The sequence below is a fragment of the Pleurodeles waltl genome, chromosome 1_2 (assembly GCF_031143425.1).
Source record: "Pleurodeles waltl isolate 20211129_DDA chromosome 1_2, aPleWal1.hap1.20221129, whole genome shotgun sequence".
NCBI classification, from domain to species: Eukaryota; Metazoa; Chordata; class Amphibia; order Caudata; family Salamandridae; genus Pleurodeles; species Pleurodeles waltl.
Genome location: NC_090437.1, coordinates 392767095 through 392787757, shown reverse-complemented (window position 1 = coordinate 392787757; position 20663 = coordinate 392767095). Strand labels below are relative to the sequence as shown.

Sequence of the window (20663 nt, the reverse complement as noted above, 5' to 3'; positions counted from 1 at the left end):
GAGGTCTTTAGGAGGTCTATAAACGAAAGCTGTAAGACAAGAGATGCCAGTGAACAACCCATACTGAGAGTATTGCCCACATTGAAGGATTCGGTAAGGCTGATTGTAGCAGTCAACACGCCCTATATCCAAGTGAATTTAACATGTAGGCCACTCACTCCTGTCTATATTGGTAGACCATTTATTGTGTGGGCAAAATGGGCACAATCATTTAGGATTTGTATTATTGTCTGTGCCATGTACCTGTGTGAGATAAGCCTATAGATTGCAGTGTTGTCGCTTTTTCTCATTTTTTGAAGTGGTGTGTTGTAACTATCATACAATGACTGCGGGATCTATCTTCTTTGTCCCTGTGCCATGAGGTTGCCCTACAGCCTGTCCAGTTTTGCAGCCAGCTACACTAAGCATGCTGACTCATGTTGGCCCATTCTTACAGTGGGAATCATGAATCAACCAATGACACTGTGCAGTGTTGTAAGATTTTAAAAAAACAAAGCTGGCTGAAAACTCACCCTTGTTCCATGGAGCAAGTTGACAGCTTTGTTTCATTTTCCTGATGATGTAGTCTAGCCTAGAAATGTCACTAAATTTAATTTGTTCCGCAAAAGAAATGTGAGCAGAGGGCAGACTAATACTTCTATCTATGGCACCGAGTTGGGATATGTAATACTCTGCTTCTCTTCATGTTGCTGACTATCCTCAGCACGGCACTCTTTGTCCTCACCTGTCCAACGAAGAGAATGGATTAGATCTGTATCTCCTAAATGTTTGGTGTTGTATGTTTGCTAATTAACGATCACCTAGTACAGTTTTCAAAAGGGGAGAAGGGAAACATTCAATTTTAAGCAATAAAAGAGGGGACATTGATTTGGAGGGGACATCACATTGTTGAATATAAGTATTCAAGTATGTGTAGCAACATGAAGCAAAGATGCAGCTAACCCCAAAATGAGTGGTAGCAAAGGTACATCTTTTTATTAATTAAATGCGGTCTCCTGATTTAGTGTGTCCTACCAATGGCATATATCCTGCTAAATCAAATGTATGAGAGCAGGATCTCCATGTTGTGTGCAAGCAGAAAGCTCAAAGCTTCTCTTTGATTGGGCTTGCTGAGCTAAAATGGCTACTGCTCAAAAATCACAGGACAAGGGAAGCTTGCTGAGTCTTAAAGCTTCAATGACGCAGGAGCTCCTGTCTCCTGGCAGTGTGCTAAACACATTCTGCAGAGCTGCGGCTCGCCTGGCTCAGAAAATGAAAGGACTATGCTTGGGGGATGGGTAGTCAGAAGTGTCTGGTATAATTTTTTTTCTGCATCTCAGTGAATGAGCTGTCTGCACCATGGAAAAATTGCTTTCAGGTTTAATAGACTGCGGTGAAGAAGTGGGTGGGGTGGGGGATTAGGCCACTGCAGTAATCTGGTCAAGAACAGATAGCAATACCTAGTGCTCACTTAAAAATACTTGAGGGATCTTGATTTCAGGCTGATCAAGATAGAGGACAAAGCATCTTAGTTCTTACGAATACCCCACAAATTGTTCCATTGTAGTGTAGCAAATATTGCTAGCCTGTCTAGATTTTCTAATTGTAAATGTCTTTTAACCAACTATGTTGGTTATTGTGACTACCTGGTGCAGCACTTACGTGTGATACCAATGACTGAAAATTCCTGGAACTCAACGTGGAGGCTGTAGTAGCACTCTTCAGTGTAAACTATGCAAACCTCTTGGGGCTTGTGCTAATTAGAAGTACATGTGTTTTACAATCTGCTTTCGTTACTAAAGAGTTGAAAATTAAATTGCCTTTTGTATAATTTTCATGTACATTAAGTGAGTATTTTTTCACAAATGTGAAGTCTTACTGATGAGGAGAAGATCAGTACTCTTACTGTTACAGATTGAGGTAATTTGTTACACTGGTGTTCAGACAACTCACTGCCCTAAAAGTGTTTGTATGCATCGGGGGAAGATCCAAGCAGCATTTGTCTTAGCTTGCAGGAGTTTACCTTTTCACGCTGTCACAAGGTACCAACTTGTAGGAATTCACTTTGAGGAGTTTTCGTGATGTTCACAATTTGGCTGTATTCCTCTACCCAAAAACAGTTTTAAAGATGAGTCTTCAGGTACACGTGTCCATGACTATACTGAATTCCTCCAGTATGTAATCCGTTTAAGGCAAGGTGGTTGACTTTCCTATATTTCTATGTTTTCTTTTCACTGTGCTGCAGACAGCCATACAAGGATTTCACAGAAACAAGCCAGAATGGAGCAATGTGTCCGAGCAAAAGAAAGATATAACATTATAACGTAAAAGTGCTCTTGCAGCTCATTGGGTGAAGAGGACTACAGGGCCCTGATTACGACTCTAGGTGCTATGTAGGGCACCTGACAAATAACGATACCACAGGGTACGCTATTTATCGAGCGGTAAATAGCTCCTATTACACGCTTGTGGGGGAATAACAGGCCGATTTCGGTGTTTAACACACCAAAATCCGCATGGTACGGTGAGTACCGTACACATTTCCCCTGTTAAACTTCGGTAGGTTTGACCTGCCGAAATTTAACAAAGTTTGAGATACTTAAAGCATCCGATAATTATTGGATGCGTTAAATACGTTTTACCTTGTAATTTCAATCCGTGCGTACACGTGGGTTTGCAAACGATCGAATTTAACTGACCCGCTCGTAAAGGGGTAGTCTCATTTATTGCCCACTTAGTATCACAGTGCCTGTGTTCGATGTGTAGGCGCTATCTGTTTGTTGAATATCTTGTTACCTTTCCTTTGTAAGTGTTTATACGAGCTCTCGATGTGTCCCATGCCAGATGTGAGTAATTCACCAACTTCTGCTTTATTCTTTTTAATCTGGAAATTGTAGGTGTGCCTTTCTCATTGCAAGTGCAGCGCTATACGTGTAGGCTACAAGGAAAAACATTGCACTGAGTGAAGCTGTTCATGTCTTACCCTTGGCGGTCTGGAAACTGGTGAACGTAAATGCTAATTTTGGAGTAAGGTCTATAATAAGAGCATTTTCTCTTTTACGTATTTCAGACCCTTCTAATGTGAAAACATCATTGGCAATCATGGAGGTCCTGCAGTGCGATGGTTGTGATTTTCGAGCTCATTCCCATGAGGAACTGAAAGTCCATATTCAGGATGTTCACACTATCTTTCTGCAGCCCACTGATGTTGTTGAAGAGAATGTCAACCTCTCTGGACCTGGTGGTGATCTCAACACTGACAACCGGATGGAAGAGGCCTATTCGCATGTTAAGAACGAGTTTGTTGCCGCTGAGGAAACAGCTGGTAAATCTACATATACTGCATACAAACTGTCCTCTTTGTTGCATAGGTTTGTGGGTGACCGGATCAGTAACACAGTCATTAGTTTTATATTGTGTGCCGGATTCTTTATTTTCCCAAGAAAATGTTTGATTCTTTTACTTGAGCAGGTTTTGTGGGATTGGACTTGTTTGAGGTAAGTAGTCAAAGTTACGGAGTCACGCTCTCTGGAATGCACTGCCTCCCGATCTTCACAGAAGTTCCTCTTCCACTTGTTCTTGACTGTGTGACTGATCTTGTTTGCTTTACAACTCTAAAAGGATCACACTCCCTTTTTCCATCCGGTCCCTCTGCTACCTTTCCGTTCCCTCCCACGCTTTTCCCCTTCTACCTGTCCCCACTGTCTGTACTTCTATTATTCATTGCAAGGGGATGCCCTCTCTGATATAAAGCTCTTGATTGGGAAGTCAAGAGGGATGGCCACCCATATAATGAGCCTTTCCCCACTTCCTCCGACTAATACCAGGGAAAAACAATGTGGCATGAGCAAGCATCGCTAAATTGCTGCCCGCCAACATGTTGTCTTGTGTGTGTGATGTGGTCAGCTCCATAAACTAAATAGGATATTCATTCTACTCCTTGCTTTAAGTTTATTTTAGGTCTGTATAATTCCATTTAGCCAAAATCTTAATGTTATGATCACAGAAGCAAACCTCCACCAAAACGTTAGATTGTTTACCAACTTAGTCTACTATAGTTCTCGATGGGTTGAGGATTAGGCACAAATTTGCTGCCTCTGTGTCAGATAATCCACATATGTTTTCCAGACTTTGAAATATCATTGAAACGAAAAGATGCGTATTCTTATGAATGTTCTTTTCTTCTAAAATTGTGAGAAATATGTATGTTTGGCACTGTTACAATATATATTTTTTTTTTTATCTTGTAGGACACAATACAGCTCAGATTGGAAACGATACCTACTATGCGCACAGCTCTGGATACTATGGGCAAACTGCTTCTGCTCATACAAAACCAACAAACAAATTCTTCCAGTGCAAATATTGTGTTCGATACTTCAGATCCAAAACCCTACTTATAGAACACACAAGAAAGGTTCACAGTCATGCTACCGGAGCAGTTTCTGTTAATTCCCCAAATTATAACATTATGATGCATGAAGGGTTTGGGAAGGTATTTTCATGCCAGTTTTGCACCTACAAATCACCAAGACGTGCTAGAATCATCAAGCACCAAAAAATGTACCACAAAAGCAGCCTGAAAGAATCTACAGTATCTGCTGCTGTTTCTGAGACTGTGTCCATGTCTGTGCAAGAAGCTGTTAAGGAGCTGCCAGCTGAAGTAGTGGAACGGAGTATCTTAGAATCCATGGTGAAACCTTTAACAAAATCAAGGGGCAACTTCTGTTGTGAATGGTGTAGCTATCAAACTCCAAGAAGGGAACGTTGGTGTGACCATATGATGAAGAAGCATCGTGGCATGGTTAAGATACTGTCAAGTCTAAGGCAGCAGGAAGGCACCAATGTGCATGACCTGGCATCAAAGGGTGTTGAGAGCCCAAACTCAAATGCTAACTATATGCCCCAAAATGCTGTTGGACACGAGATGTCCAATGCTCAGACTGCACATTTCAGAAGCTCTATGGGGAATACAGCTCCCAGAGTCAGTACTTCTAAGTTTTCTCCATACACATCAATGAAAACCAAGCCCCATTACAACGATGGCATGATGACTATGGAAGAGCAACACGCATATGGGATGACAGACATGATGGACCCTAGTTGTGACATGGATCCAAGCAGCATGTTGAATGATTCCAGTTCAGATGATGAGCTTAATGAGATGGATGGTGAAAATGGTTTCAGTTCCATGGATCATGATATGTCAGGGTTGCCTGATGAGCCTCTCTTAGGATCTGAAAACAACAAACTCCTGGAAACCAAAGGAATTCCTTTCCGAAGGTACATGAACAGGTTTCAGTGTCCCTTTTGCCCATTCCTCACCATGCATAGGCGTAGCATCTCTCGTCATATTGAGAACATCCACCTGTCTGGTAAGGCCCCAGTGTACAAATGTGAAGAATGCCCCTTCACCTGCAAAAGCCCAATAAAGCTTGGAGCCCATAAACAGTGCCACACAGGTGGAACGGTAGACTGGGATGCCCTCAGTTCCCATACGGATAGCATGCCTCCTTCTTTGAGTGATAGCTCGGCAAGCTATGAAGTTGGAAATGTAAATGGCAAAAAGTCTGGACTAGTATACGACTCTCTTACAGATAATCCCTACAAATGTTCTATGTGTAGCTATTCTACCACCACTTTGAAAGGTCTACGAGTTCACCAGCAACATAAGCATTCATTTTGCGACAACTTGACAAAAATAAATGACCAAGCAAGTGTGTCACAAGACAGTGAAGCAGAAATGAATGCACCGTTCAACACTGTAAAGAAAAGCCAGACTTCAATTCTAGGGTTATCCTCTAAAAATAATTTTGTTGCTAAAACGTCTAGAAAGTTGTCAGGTGACTTCCCTCTGGATTTATCACCAGTGAAGAAGAGAACTAGAATTGATGAAATAGCAAGTAACCTTCAAAGTAAGATTAGCCAAAACAAGCAGCACGAAGATTCAATTATTAATGTAGAGGATGATGAAGAAGAGGAGGAAGAGAATGAGGTGGAGATAGAAGTAGAATTGGAAAGAGAGGAAGAGCCGGCAGAACAGCCTTTGAACACCCCAGAGTCATATGCACTTCAGCCAATGTGGGCCAGAGGTCACAATGAATCTAGCAAAGAGGCCAATTTCAGAAATAACCAACAGGACTACACTTCTACCAATGGGGCTGAAATCGAGCTGACAATATCTGAGGATGAAGAGGAAGAAGTGGAGGAGGAGGACGAATACTTTTACCGGGATCTTAAGAATAAACATGGAGACAGTTTGTCAGGCAACCAGTCTGGACTCTATGGCGGACTTGAACATAACAGCGAAAATGCAGAGTATAGTGAGGAGTCTGGTCATCTCTATTATTGCAAACACTGTGATTTTAGCAACAAGTCAGCTAGGAGCGTGAGCACTCATTACCAGCGAATGCATCCATACATTAAATTTAGTTTTAGGTACATATTGGATCCCAACGATCACAGTGCCGTCTATCGCTGTTTAGAATGTTATATTGACTATACCAGTTTTGATGATCTGCATCAGCACTATGTTGAGCATCACCCTGAAGCTATGAATGTGCTTAACTTTGATCAGTCAGACTTGATATATAGATGCCGTTTTTGTTCATACACTAGTCCGAATGTTAGGAGTCTGATGCCCCATTACCAAAGAATGCACCCTACAGTTAAAATAAACAATGCAATGATATTTTCCAGCTATGTTTCAGAGCAGCAAGAGGATCTAAATTCTGAATCTCAGACACTAAGAGAAATCCTGAATTCTGCTCCTAAAAATATGGCCACATCTACACCTGTTGCCCAAGGTGCAAATGACACACCTCCGTCATTTAGTAAAACCTCTTCTAAAGACCCAGAGCCCAACATTGAGCCCCAAAAGGAATCCCCACTTAATACAGTTGTAGTTTATGACTGTGATGTATGCTCATTTGCAAGCCCGAACATGCATTCAGTGTTGGTGCATTATCAGAAAAAACACCCAGAAGAAAAGGCTTCCTATTTCCGTATCCAGAAAACTATGCGGATGGTGTCTGCAGAGAAGGCTGCTGCGATTTCACAAATGGCTTTGGAGTCTAGCCCGGCTCCCTCCCCCAAACCTGCAGCAATACCCTCTTCACAACCTGACTATAGCTATGAGCTCTTCTATTGCAAACATTGTTCATACAGCAATCGTTCAGTTGTGGGTGTGCTTGTCCATTATCAGAAAAGACATCCGGAAATCAAGGTGACTGCAAAATACATCAAGCAGGCACCTCCCACAGCAGCCATGATGCGGGGTGAAGGGGCCCCACCTAAGCCTCCACCAAAGAAACCAGGGCCTAAGCCAAAGCCGAAGCCTCCAGTGTCTCAGGAAAATTTGATGTACTTTTGTCAGCATTGTGATTATGGAAACCAGACAGTCAAAGGAGTACTCATCCACTATCAAAAGAAGCACCACGATTACTCGATGAATGCAGATTTGGTGAGAGCGCATGCAGGTGAAATGAGAAATCTCTGTGACCAGGGACAGAAGAAAAATGCTAGCAACACTCAACCAGCTGCTTCTAGTACTGGGCGAGAAAAACTTAGACTTAGGAGTCTAAAGTGCAGGCAGTGTGCCTATTCTTCACCGTATTTCTATGCGCTTAAAAAGCACATGAAGAAAGATCACCCTAATTTGAAGGCCACGGTTACCACCATTATGCGTTGGGCATTTTTGGATGGATTAGTAGAGGCTGGATATCACTGTGAGTGGTGTATTTATTCACATCCAGAGCCTAATGGTTTGCTTATACATTACCAAAGAAGGCATCCTGAGCATTATGTGGACTACACATATATGGCTACTAAGCTCTGGGCGGGTCCAGACCAATCCCCTCCATCCCAGGCAGCCCCAGCAGAGTCAAAAACGTATAAATGCAAAGAATGTACTTTTGAAGCCTCTACAATTTGGGATATTACAAATCACTACCAGTCTTTTCATCCCTGGGCTGTAAATGGTGATGAATCCGTGTTACTTGATATCATCAAAGACAATAAGGATTCTGCCTCTAAAGCCAGTGTTCAGACAGAGGAAGCTATACAAGCTCAGGATGCTTCTGCACAGAAACACGCACCAGCAGAAGATCCATTAGAGGATTTAAACGCTCCTCGAGAAACATCACTCCATTTGTCCTCTATGAATCCTGCATTGTCCTCCTCCCCCTACCAATGCACTGTATGCCACTCCGAATACAATAACCTGCATGGCCTTCTAACCCACTATGGCAAAAAGCACCCAGGCATGAAAGTGAAGGCTGCAGATTTTGCACAAGACATAGATATAAACCCAACATCTGTGTATAAGTGTCGTCACTGCCCATACATTAACACTCGCATCCATGGCGTTCTCACACACTACCAAAAACGCCATCCGGCTATCAAGGTCACTGCTGAGGATTTTGTACATGATGTGGAACAACCACATGACACATCGCAAAATGACGGGGACGACACAAATCGGGTTTTTAAACAGGGTTTTGGCGCATACAGGTGCAAAATATGCCCCTACACTCACGGCACTCTAGAAAAACTCAAAATTCATTATGAAAAATATCATAATCAGCCAGAGTTTGACTTGTACTCAAAGTCGTCCCCCAAAATTGCACCGGTGGAGCTGGAACCGGTCAACGAAGAGGCTAGTCCGGAACCTGAGGCAGAAGAGGAGGACATAGAGATTGACATACACGACCCCCCCTATTCCACTTCACCTCTGACCTCCCACACTGTGTTCAAATGCCAGCTGTGCAAGTACTTCTGCTCCACTAGGAAGGGGATTGCTAGACACTACCGTATCAAACACAACAATGTGCGAGCGCAGCCGGCGGGGGAGAACAACCTTTTCTCTTGCGCGTTATGCACATACACCAACCCTATCCGAAAAGGCCTCGCGGCACACTATCAGAAGCGGCACGACATCGATGCTTACTATACCCACTGCCTAGCAGCTTCGAGAACCGTGAGCGACAAGCCGCACAAGGTGATCATTCCATCCCCTCCGAAGGACGACTCCCCGGAACTAAGCGAAGAGCTGAAGAGTGCAGTAGAAAGGAAGAAATGCTCCCTGTGCTCATTCCAGTCTTACAGTAAGAAGGGTATTGTGTCCCATTACATGAAGCGCCATCCCGGGGTCTTCCCCAAGAAGCAGCACGCCAGCAAGTTGGAGGGGTACTTCACGGCGGTCTACGCGAGTGAAAACGAAACCCCGAGCCTTCCCGACGAAAGCAACGACGTGGACGTTGAAACGGTGGAGGAACCCGAACCCGAGCCCAAGGAGACCGAACTTCTCCCCTTCCGGTGTGTGAAGTGCTTCAAGCTGTCCTTCAGCACAGCCGAGCTCCTCTGCATGCACTACACTGACCACCACAGCAAAGATCTGAAAAAGGACTTCATCATACTGGACAACAGCACGCGCTCCCACAACAGCGCATTCCAGTGCAAGCACTGCGACAGCAAACTCAGCAGCCTAGAAGACCTGACTCTGCACTTGAACGGTCACAACGAAGAGTTCCAAAAACGAGCAAAACGACAGGAGAGGCGGAAACAACTTCTGATCAAGCAAAAATACACAGATGGTGCTTTTGCTGACTTCAAAATGGGGAAGGTAAGTGGGCCTCGTTTTTGAGCCTGAACTGTCACTAACACTAAGTTTATCACTGAGAGCAGTGCAATGTGAAAATGCAAGTTAAAATGAAATGTGTTAACAGCCCAGGTGTTCAGCAGGTAAGTCCGAAAGAATCCAGGTATACAAAGTGTTGGTAGTTTCTTGTTACTTTCTCCAACCAGAGGAGCAGTCTTCCAGTGTAGTACTGACCGTATATTTGATTCCAGACTAATCACCAATAAAATGGAACACCCAAACTTTGCTTTTATTGTTCATTATTATATTTAATCTTAAGAAACAGAATAAACATCTTTCTTTCTGACTCTTTGATCCATTGTGCTCCCCGATACCATATTTGATGGGCTAGAAGCTAGTTTGACCAGACAATTCCTGGATAAGCTTTGGGATCTTATGTAGCTATTCCTCAATGTTCTTTTTCTCTCCCTACCGACTCAAACCTTGACTGTTGCACCGCGTTATATCTTCCTTCCATTCTGGCGCATTTCTTAATTTTTTAAGGTGGTCTCTGAGATGCTCAATAGCAGCCTCACTTTTGTAATGCAGAGATGGTCGTAATTTGTTTTCTCTTAGCTTGTCTTCTGACTACACTTTCTGGACCATAGGAAACCTAACCTTCGTTTCAGAAGTTAACACCACCTACCAGTCAGTCACTTCTGGAATGTCACGTGAAGCTAACCAGTGTATAAGCACAAGGTATTTTGCTTGTATTACCAGATCCATTACTTATTCATATTATTCAGTTTCTAGTGCCCAGTGTGACTGGAGGAATTCTTGGTGCACCAGCAGGTGCCGATGGAAAGTATGTCAGCGAGCACACAGCTACCACCGTTGTTGGCTTATCCTACCTCCTCTCCTCCCAACTGCAGAAGGAAGAGAGAGGCCCTGAACACGGACAGAAAGGACATATGTGCAGCAGTTGTCTGTGGTCACATAGGCAAGCAAACTGGGAAAGCAAAAGCACTTGGGTAATAGAGGAGGGGGCTGAGCGAGAGAAACCAGAGGGTGCTGATGGCACCTCAAACAGTGTGGCGACAGACCAGTGCATGGAGGAAGGAGAAAGCGATTGTATCGAGGCTCAGTAGTCTTTCAGCCTTCAAAATACCAGTGCATAGAGGAAGGAGTAAGTGATTGCATTGAGGCTCAATAGTCTTTCAGCTTTTAAATTAGGAGTCCCTTAAGTGGTGAATTCCCAGTGGGCGCCACAGAGAAACTGTGGCCTCTGGTCACATATGTTCTCAGTGTGGTTTGATTAGTGGGGCAGTAACTGTTGGGGTGAGCCCATGAGTCGCTACCCAGAAAAGGGAATGAAACCAGGATCTGGGAACTTCATAGGCAGTAAGGGCACAATCCGAATATGCAGCGATGGGGGAAATGAAAAATGTAAGGCAGAAAAAACACATTGTACCACCATTCTAATGGCAGTCTTCATTGCATACAACTTTCAGATCTTAGACAACCCCTTTAAGCACTTCAGAGCTCCTCAGAATCCTAGCAGAGGTTTTTGTTTTACTTGAAAAGGGTGGACAAATTACTTTGCATCACATTCTTCAATTTTTTGGCCACTGCAATTACATTTTTACTTTCCATCTAAGAGGATCTTAACATTGATAAGGCCTTGTGAATAATCTTTGTAACTGCTATTCTTTAAATATGTTGAGTATCCTAAACGTGTTTTTTTACACAATCCGTAGTAATATTATGGTAAAATCTAGCTTTTTTCCATGAATAGGGTCATCTATGCCTTTCACATGAGCCGGCGAATATGTTCCTTGAAGTTTTACCCTCATCCTATCCCAGTGTTGAGAAGCTGAAGCATAGCCATCAGGACCCATATCACAGATCGGAAACACTGCCATTCTCTGAGCCACGTCTCACGTTTATTTGGTTGTACAAGGTGCAGATGGGGGTCTGTGCACCTAGCACAGTGAATGCATTGCACCCTGCGCAGCCGCCCTGCTGTTAGTGCATTAATAAAGGGCACACCAGCTGTTTGAAGCTACTGTTCCGCTTTTTACTTTGCAGGCATCAACCTGTCCTGCTTTTGAAAGGGGATGGGGAAACAATCCACCTGTCCCGTGTGGTCTACAGTCCATAGGGTTCTCTTCATTCAGGAGTAGCACATAGATTGTGCACTGGATCCACATCGTGCAGTCTTTGTGCCTCCTGTCTGTCTCTCTGCCTCTTCACTCACGCCTGTAATACAGTGTGGACGCAGAGGCAAAGATGGACCAATTACTCGGTGCCACCACCCCTTGAGCTCAGGCGCCGGCATGATCTGTATTACAGAAGGTGGCCACACAGTCTTCTGTGACCCCTTCTGTAATACTAAAATTCCTTAGAGGCGCTATAAAGTGGAGGTACAGTCCTACTGCACCCTTGGGGCACTATTGATAATACGACCTCGGTAATAGATTACCTATATTTTACATCACGGTACCAAGGACATCCTGGGTTTGTAAAGATTTCCACTATAGATTGAATGTATTGAGCAAGAAAGTGTTTAACCCCTCCATTATTCCTTGTCTGCCCATTGGGGAAAAAATGACAAGTGCTCCAAATTTAAGACCGTCTCTACACCTTTCCAGAGTTAAGACCATCAGTAAAACTCTATGGCACGATCCTTTTGCAAGCACAATGCACATTCTTTCATGTAGTATTTAGCAATAATTTCAGCTTAGCATTGACTTTCCTCCTCTCTCTGACTTCTCCCTCTGTGGGGGATGCCGTATCGAAGAGTGAATCAAATTTCCCACAAAGCTGAAGCAAAAATGTGCATACTTTGAATATTCAAATAACTCTCATTTCTGATTTGCGATACAATAATTTCCACACTGGATGCAGTAGAGAATTGGGATCTTTGACAGTCTGGACTGTTTTTCTGGCTGTTGCTTTAGCATCATCAAAAGGGTTTAATGAAGTACTTCAATCACTATTACTTCCTTTACAGAAACATGGTTTAGTGGCTAAATTAGCTTGTAAGGTACGGCGTGGTAGGAGAAGCTGATAGCAAGGGTCTTATAAAATAAAAATAGCTTATCTCATGTTAGTGGAGCACTAAATTTGTAGACATAGAAAAGGAAACGTCTCTTACTCTGGAGAAAATGTCTCTCTCCTGTCATACACTCAAACGGGGATTTGTACTTCTCCTTACATAATACTTTCTACTTTTTTTAAAAGTTTCCTGAAGATGACATTTTCTCACTTGTATTATTTCATTGGTTGTGAATTGTGCTCCATTTGCAAGTCAAATTTTTCTACATTATATTGGACTTAAATGGCACTATAAAGTAATGCTTGTAGTGCACAAAAATCTGATGCGTTGTTTATCCCAAAACAGATTACTTTTACGATGGTATGATGCAAGGGACATGACATGCAACCCAGTTTAAATGGGGCCTAGTAAATAGTTGTATTGTCAACAGCTTTTCTGTCAATTTAAATGAGTTAGGGAATTCTTACAGACCATAATTTATTTTAATGATACAAAAGTGATATTCACTTTGTGTTCCTTATCAGCGAAAGTGGTATTACATATGAGTAACGTGGTCTGTTTTGCAAGTCTTAATACGTTGACTAGATTACCCACTGTTCTAGATAAAACCGATAGTGGTGTTGAGTAATGCAGATATTAATTTGTCTAAAAAAAGATGAGGTCCAAATTGGTATGAGTATTAAGGGGCTGATGATGTGATAACTTACTGTGCTAATTTGTATCATTTGAATTTTAAGGAATAAATTATTAGACCTGATTAAAGTACTCAATCCGGGTGTTGGCCAGTTATGATGTCAGACTATTGCTCATGATTCCTATGCATGCAACATTTCTAGTTTTGCCAGAAAGTGGTGGTTTCAAAGGCATTACAGTATGTTTGTTTCAACAGAATTTGGATGATACACTGAAGCCTGCTAAAGAAAGGACTGTTGTAGGCTACAAATGTAAATTTTGTGTTGAGGTACATCCTACTCTTCGAGCTATCTGTAACCATCTCCGCAAGCATGTTCAGTATGGAAATGGTCCATCAACAGCTGCTGAAATTAAGGTGAGATGTTGTTAGAAATGATATTAACCTAGAATGGAAGATCATATACCAGCCAAGTTCATTCTTTTATCTTTTTCTGCCATCACATGACTGGACTATTGTCTTTTATATGAGTCACAAAAAGGGTAATTGTTTTATTGTTTTTGAAGCCTACGCTTTGCTGCAAAGTTCTTCCTGAAAGTGCTTTTGATAGAAGATCTTCAGTAGTAATTACAGATGCATGAGTAAGTGTTGGCCGGAATTTGAGCAACCTACACCTTCCATGATGGCACTGTTATTTATGTGGCCTTGTGGCTCGATTGGACATGACAGGAAAACTTTATTTAGCCTTAGAAAACAACTAAGCAGATGTAGTTCCTGTGAGCTCTTGACAGGTAGAGAACACCTTTGACCTCTCCCGATTTGTGGAAAAAACTGATCCTTCCTCCCATGTGCACCCATTTAAGGAGAAGCAGTTGGCCTCGCTTGTCCAGCCCTTCCCCAACATTTCATAGTGGGATCATGTAAGAAGGTGGCTGAGTGCATTCTTTGAAACTAGAAGCAGTAGGACTCACTCAACTAGACACACATACAAGGAGTGCACTTCTGACATGGACAAGGGCCCAAAGGATAGTGAAATCAGAAAAAGTGATTCTTGCACTGAAGCAGAAGGCTAATGGGACCTGGCAAAGGATTCGCAGATGAGGCTTGCCACACATGCAGGTAGAGTAGTAAAGTGGAGCTGCCATTAAGGAACCCAGGACAACATAGCATAGGTGCCAGGAAGAGAGCCGTGAAGGAAGCAGGAAAAGCCCATTTGATACCTGTGGCTAAAGTGATGGAATGCTGTGTTAATGGTTTTGGACCATACAAGAAATAACTAAACACAAGAGGAGTGAGTGCTCAATGTGGATCCTGCAAGTGTGTTAAGAGGCGATGCAGGAGTGGAGAAGCTTAAGAGAAGCATCACCCAGTAAAAGGGGAGACAGTAAGAAAGTGGAGAACTGTCACAAAATCCATACACGCAGGGGAAAAATAACATTAACGGAGGAAAACAAAGGTGAAAGAGGAAGGTCCCAGAAAAGCAGTATATAAGGAGTGCAGTGAGAGACAATTCGAGGTCTGTAGAGATAGCAGAAGATGCTAGGAGTCCTAGGGCAACATCCTGGTGATCGTTCGAGACAAGGGCAGCAAGGCCAACACAGCAGTTGCCAACATTCTAAGATGAACAGGACAACCAAGGAGAGATTGGAACACACCTTAATGAAGCTGCGTAGAAAAGGTGCTTAGAGAGCCAGGAAAAGAGCTAGTGGTTAGGATTGATATTTGGAGCCCATTGGGAGAAAGTCATGAGGAGATGATCAGCTCACACTGCGTGAGGCAGGATCAGAATTTATACTTTCAAAGGCATTGCATAACAGATGACAAACAAAAGCAAATTTATCTCATTAAAAGTCTTCAACCCTGACGTAATAAAGACCAAACAATGGTCTCAGAAAAGAGGCACATTAGGAACTCTAGAAAGCCCTTACAAAAAAAAAAGAAAGACAAACTTTATAGAGCACCTAGGGGAGCTCAATCTAACCTTAAAACATTATAAGAGGCTTGTAGACAGGATTTAAAGCAAGCAATAACAGAAACAAAATATCCTCTATTAATTGGGAAGCACACAGCAAAAAAAAAAAAGTAATAGAGGATCAAATTCAAAGGGCACCATTGAAGTACTACAAATTCAAATCCCCAGAGCTCTGAGCACAACAAATGGAAAACAGGAGTAACAGTAACTGGGTTAGGTAGATTTAGGACGGAGCAAAAGGAGATGACTCAAAAGTTTATCTGACAGAGGTATTCAGGTTGATTATTCGTAAAGTGGATTTAAAGGAAATAACCTGGAACAAGTGCACATGTTTGAATCCATGTGTATTTGTTCCATTTCTAGGGAATGTCCTTGTCATGATGCATTCCTTATTCATTACAGAAACACAGCAATTCATTATCCAAGGTCCATTAACCATTTTCCTGCAAGGAGTATCACATATACAATAAATAAATAAAGGAAGGAAAAGATGCCAGTGATTTAACACTTGATCCAAAATAGACTATTGCTGATGGACCTATTCATTGGCGCTCACATTTGAACTGGGAGTCCAGACACAACTTATTTCATCACTCAAAGAAGGGCTTACATTCTTCAGGTCGTTTTGGAAGATAACGTTGACTTATATAGCAGATCAATAACAAAACCAAGAACGTGGCCCTGGGCTCAGCTCGTGGAGAAAGAGAGGGTGTGGGGAGAAGGGGTCTGGAGGACACCAAGACCAAAAGAACAGAAGGAAGACACTGGTCCATTAACAAAATGTAAGTACTCATTTATGAACACAAGAATATTCACACCTTCCATGGTAAACATTACTATTTTGATCGCACCAATAGCAGCTAATGATTCCTACAACGCCCCTTTTATCACTAGATAGCCCCAACGAACACTCAAAAAAACTTTGCTAACATTCTGGCTACATACCTTTTAAAAATTATTTCCAACACTGATGGAATCCATTGTGTGCACAGTAGATAAGTTGCAGACCTCACTAAAAGAGCACTTCACCTAAGCTATGGAGGAATGGTCATACGTTTGTGTTGTTGCTGCAGAAAAAGCTCTAGACGAAGTAGGCAGGTCTCATCTGAAGTCCTAATTGCAGTAGGATTTAAGAAAAAAACTTGCAAGCCATTAGAAGTTAACCAATATATTTTCCAAAGCACTTTGACAATGAAGCCCACTGCTACTCTTTGAACATAAGCACAAGTTTGAGTGAAAAGCGGTGGCAAATGATCAATACACAGTCATCTTATTTGCGGAGGACCTACTTCAGCAGTAGATGATCCAAATACATAACTCACAGAAATTCAAAAAAGATCAAAAACATCCTATGAACTTCCAGTATTCAATGAGTCCTGAAGATGCTCAACCTGGGCATATGCATATTATTCAGCCTCTACCTGCATTCTCTTACTCTGGCTGGGGCAGGTAATTTATTTAGCATTGTGTTACAACTAGCTACTTGTAAACTAGCAGTCTGGATTCAGAGCTGGCTGCAGCACTGAAACTTCAAGCTTAAAAGTGCTAGATGATAGTCATTGTATCCTGGATGATAATAGGCATACAGTTAGTCGCCTTAATAGATTATCGGCCCTTGAAACTGTTGATCATCAGAAGCTGCTAAACACGTTTGTAACACAAATGGACTTCAGGAATTTTACTCTAACAAGTTTTTCCTCTTACTTTTTAAGTGTCATGAAATGATGACAATTGGGATGCACAGCTCAAAAAATATCACCTGGGCAGTAACATGTTCAACAAAGACTCCTAGTTTCTCTGGTACTGTTCAACTTAATCATAGAGCCATTCAGTATGTGCCTGATACAGTCAGGAATTCTCATTCATCAATACACAGATGACACTGAAGTATGCCGAAATATGTTGTCCATCTACAACCTCCTTATTCTTTCAGTAGATTTCATAAAATGTCCGTATTGAAGGTATGGAAACTTCTCATATAAAATCCTCAAAAACAAAAATGTATTTTTTTAAATTTTTTTAATCCTCACTCAGATTTCATCTAGCATTGGTGAATGAGATGAGCCTATAGTTTTCCACATCACTGATTCTGGAAGTAAATTCTTTGATTTCACAATAGATAATACCCAGGCACTATGCTTAACCGTCAACAAACTTAAATATTTATTTTTTATTTTCATTAAAGGACATCAAGAACCTTCTTTACAGCTTGTGTAGAGAAAATTAAGCAAAGTTGCCCCACTCTTGTGAAAGGTAACAGTGGTTCTCCCTAGAAGCAAGGTCAAACCTAAAACATGCTGCCTTGTGTACAAGGCCCCTTATATGAAAGTTATATAGGGCACCTTACATTGGCAACCCATTGACTATATCCTGAGGACAACAGGGTTTGTGAAGCAAGTGCTCACTATACCTGGAGACACTGGAATTCAAGCAAAATCAAACTATAAAGCAATCCTTCTCTAGAACAGTTACCAGCCTATTGAATTGTTTTCCCACCCAGTTGAGAACGCACCACAACCTTGTTCTTTTCAGAACTACTGAAAACATTTATTTTCTCCATTGACCTAATCTAATACTTCCCTGTAAGTTCTCTCGAGCAAGAACCCTATCCCTTCCATATAACAAGGTAATTATTGATCTATACTCCTAATTCTGTGCTTTTTCTATTTCTAGGTAAACGTATTGAAACGTCAGCCTTCTCTCAGATATCCAGCTTCATTGAACCAACCAATCTTCTTTTAGACAGAAAGTCATGGGTTCAGACCTTGAATGAGTACTGAATCAGCTTTCATCTCAAGAATACTTTAGATTTGAATGTAGTTGCAGTTGTTACTACTGCTTGAACTGTCCTCAGTATTCACCACTGTAGAGTACTAACTCCGGTTTCAAAGACAAGACCAAATGATGTAGGACTCCAGGGCACCACCTCCAGTTGGATAAAATGCACCTCACTGACTTGGCCCACAGTGCCAATTTTACCCAGTTATACTAAATGCGAGTCATCTCATGGGTAGGTGTTCCCTAAGTGTCATCAATTGCCATTCTCCTCTTCAGTGTATATGTGCCACCACTTTCTAGCCTAGCCAGCTCTTTTAAGCTTATATGGTATAGCTATGCTGCTGATGTCCTCACCATCTTAAAATGAGAAAACATTAAGATTTCTGGCTTTGGTGAATGGCTGTTGGGGAAGAAAACATTGGATGCTCAAGAACAGTCTTTAAGTCAACTCATTCAAAATGGAAATGCTCCTTTGTGGAATATGGAAAACGTATGACCCCAATATCCCTTTTTCTCCAGGGTCTAGGACCACCAGTCACCACATCATAGGAGGTGAAGCGACAGAGAGACCGCATGATTCATCTATCAGTATCCCTAGTGTAATCACTTCTTGATTATGCGAATGCTGAACTTTCAAAAAACCCAATAAGCATGCTTCAACAAATCTAAAACGTCACGGCTATACAATTAATAAACCTGAGCAGACAAGACCACATTACTGCAGACTTCGATGCTTTACACTGGTTATTAGTGCCAAAAGAATGTGCTTCATACACTTGGTCATCCTTGGGACAAGATTCACCTTCTTTCTGTTGTAACTCAAAACTGTGCAGTTAAAGAAAAAACCACAGATCCAAAATGGCTCCACTCCTGATGCTATTCTGTTTTTGAAAAAAAGAAAAAAAAATTGGCACGCTTGTTATCTGTTCAGGCACACATGCGCAGGAACACGCTCCTAAAAAGAATAAGGATCATCAACAGCAGTATAAAATTTAGAAAGAAAAGTACCTAGCTCTTTCAAAAATCATGATTAAAATATGTTTCAGGCTGCAAATAACTCTGTTTTGTATACAGAGAACACAAAATTATCCCTCCCTCTTCTAGTCACCTAATGCTGCATGTGTAAAACGCTGCTGCATGCCATTTTATTAAGACTGGAGCACATCTCTGGGCATCATGTACAACACCAAACCATACCACTTAAAGTTTACTCCCCAAACAACATCCTCTTCCAACCATACACAACAAATTAAATAGATGCATTCTCAACCAACCATAAGTGATTTTGGGCCTAGTCAGTGAGGTATAAAAAGCACGGTGGAAGTGCTACAACACAATGCAGTAGAAGAGAAATGAGAGAGACCTACAAATGAGAAATATTAGAAACACTTTAGACATAGTTCTCTGCAGCTGGGGCAGGCCAGCACAGATACCATAGCGACTAACAAAAATGCTAAATGTATGGTTTTGTGTGCCAATAGAAAGGGTTACTAGTCAGTTTAAGTTGGTACAAGATATTTGTGCATGGTGTGTATCGATCCCCCTCCTACATCGTCAGTGAGAGAATAATACAAAAGCACAATGTCGTTTTCTCTATTTGTGACATTCGCAAAAGTAAAGCCTAAGTACGGGTTGGATTGCTCTGTCCTTCACCAGATCGGAGCCTGATCATACTAGTTTTGTCCAAATGGAGACAAAATTAATGTTTTATCATTTGCAACATTTTTGTAAGAATCTATGGGAAAAACGCTCCCTTAAAACTCAATCCTATAATAATTGGTGCTGCTTTGACATTCACTTCATGGCACCTGCATGCCCTGCTGTGGCCTTTCTAAAATTAATTAAAGAGGAAATTACTTTTAATTATTTTGCCTGTTAGAGATGTGCTTGGTGGATTTTCCTTTAACATGATAAAACATATGTTATGATGATGAAACTTGTGTACTTTTTATTTTCCTCCACTTATGTCCCCCCATTTGATAATGCATGAATAAAAGTCTCACCCACACCAATGCTATCCTGTGCTTTCAAGAGTAAGAATTGAGCACTGTGATTAGTTCTATTCTTACAAAAAAGGTACCCATTAAATACAGTTTTAGTCCAATGGATACCCTTTACAGCGCATTGTTGTTGTTTTTGTAGCAAAGGCACTGCTGCTTGTGTTTTGCTCCTTTCAAACCACGTTTTAGCCACCTACCTGATTGCTGCAGTTGCATTCATTGTCCAAGTTCTGGAGCACTCACTCTCAAGTTGTAAATCAATTTCTAAAGCTCAGCTTGTGAGTTAAACTGGAAATGAAATTGGGAATATTGTTGAAGTGTTTATTTTTTCTCGGCAGGATTTTGATGCCTCTGATTTTGTGGATAGTGATCTTGTAAAAGAACTCGAGGCCTCGGTGGAAGGAAAATCAGATGCTGATAGCGGCAGCTTGGAAGAAATGCGCCAAGATGGCTACCATTGTTCCCAGTGCGACAGAGTGCTAATGTCCATGCAGGGACTACGCTCTCATGAGAGAAGTCATTTGGCCTTAGCCATGTTTACCCGTGAAGACAAATATAGCTGTCAGTACTGCTCCTTTGTTTCCGCCTTCAGACACAAGTAGGTGTTGTCATTGCATAATGTACTTTCTTTTCTTCCTTTGTTGTTGTATGTGGTAAAGGTGTAGCTG

At 41.7% G+C, this 20663-nt stretch overlaps 1 protein-coding gene across 5 annotated transcripts in view; it reads left to right on the top strand.

The window, feature by feature from the left end:
• Window positions 1-20663, top strand: part of ZNF462 (zinc finger protein 462) — a 217461-nt gene that overhangs the window by 90041 nt on the left and 106757 nt on the right. For 4 of the 5 annotated variants that reach the window (XM_069239957.1, XM_069239948.1, XM_069239939.1 and 1 more), the window contains exons 2-5: window positions 3050-3304; window positions 4230-9601; window positions 13504-13662; window positions 20334-20593. In XM_069239957.1, the coding sequence (XP_069096058.1) occupies window positions 3082-3304; window positions 4230-9601; window positions 13504-13662; window positions 20334-20593 (6014 nt within the window). In that variant the 5' untranslated portion in view covers window positions 3050-3081. The remainder of the gene's footprint in view (window positions 1-3049; window positions 3305-4229; window positions 9602-13503; window positions 13663-20333; window positions 20594-20663) is intronic. The other variant, XM_069239970.1, reaches the window with a different exon arrangement.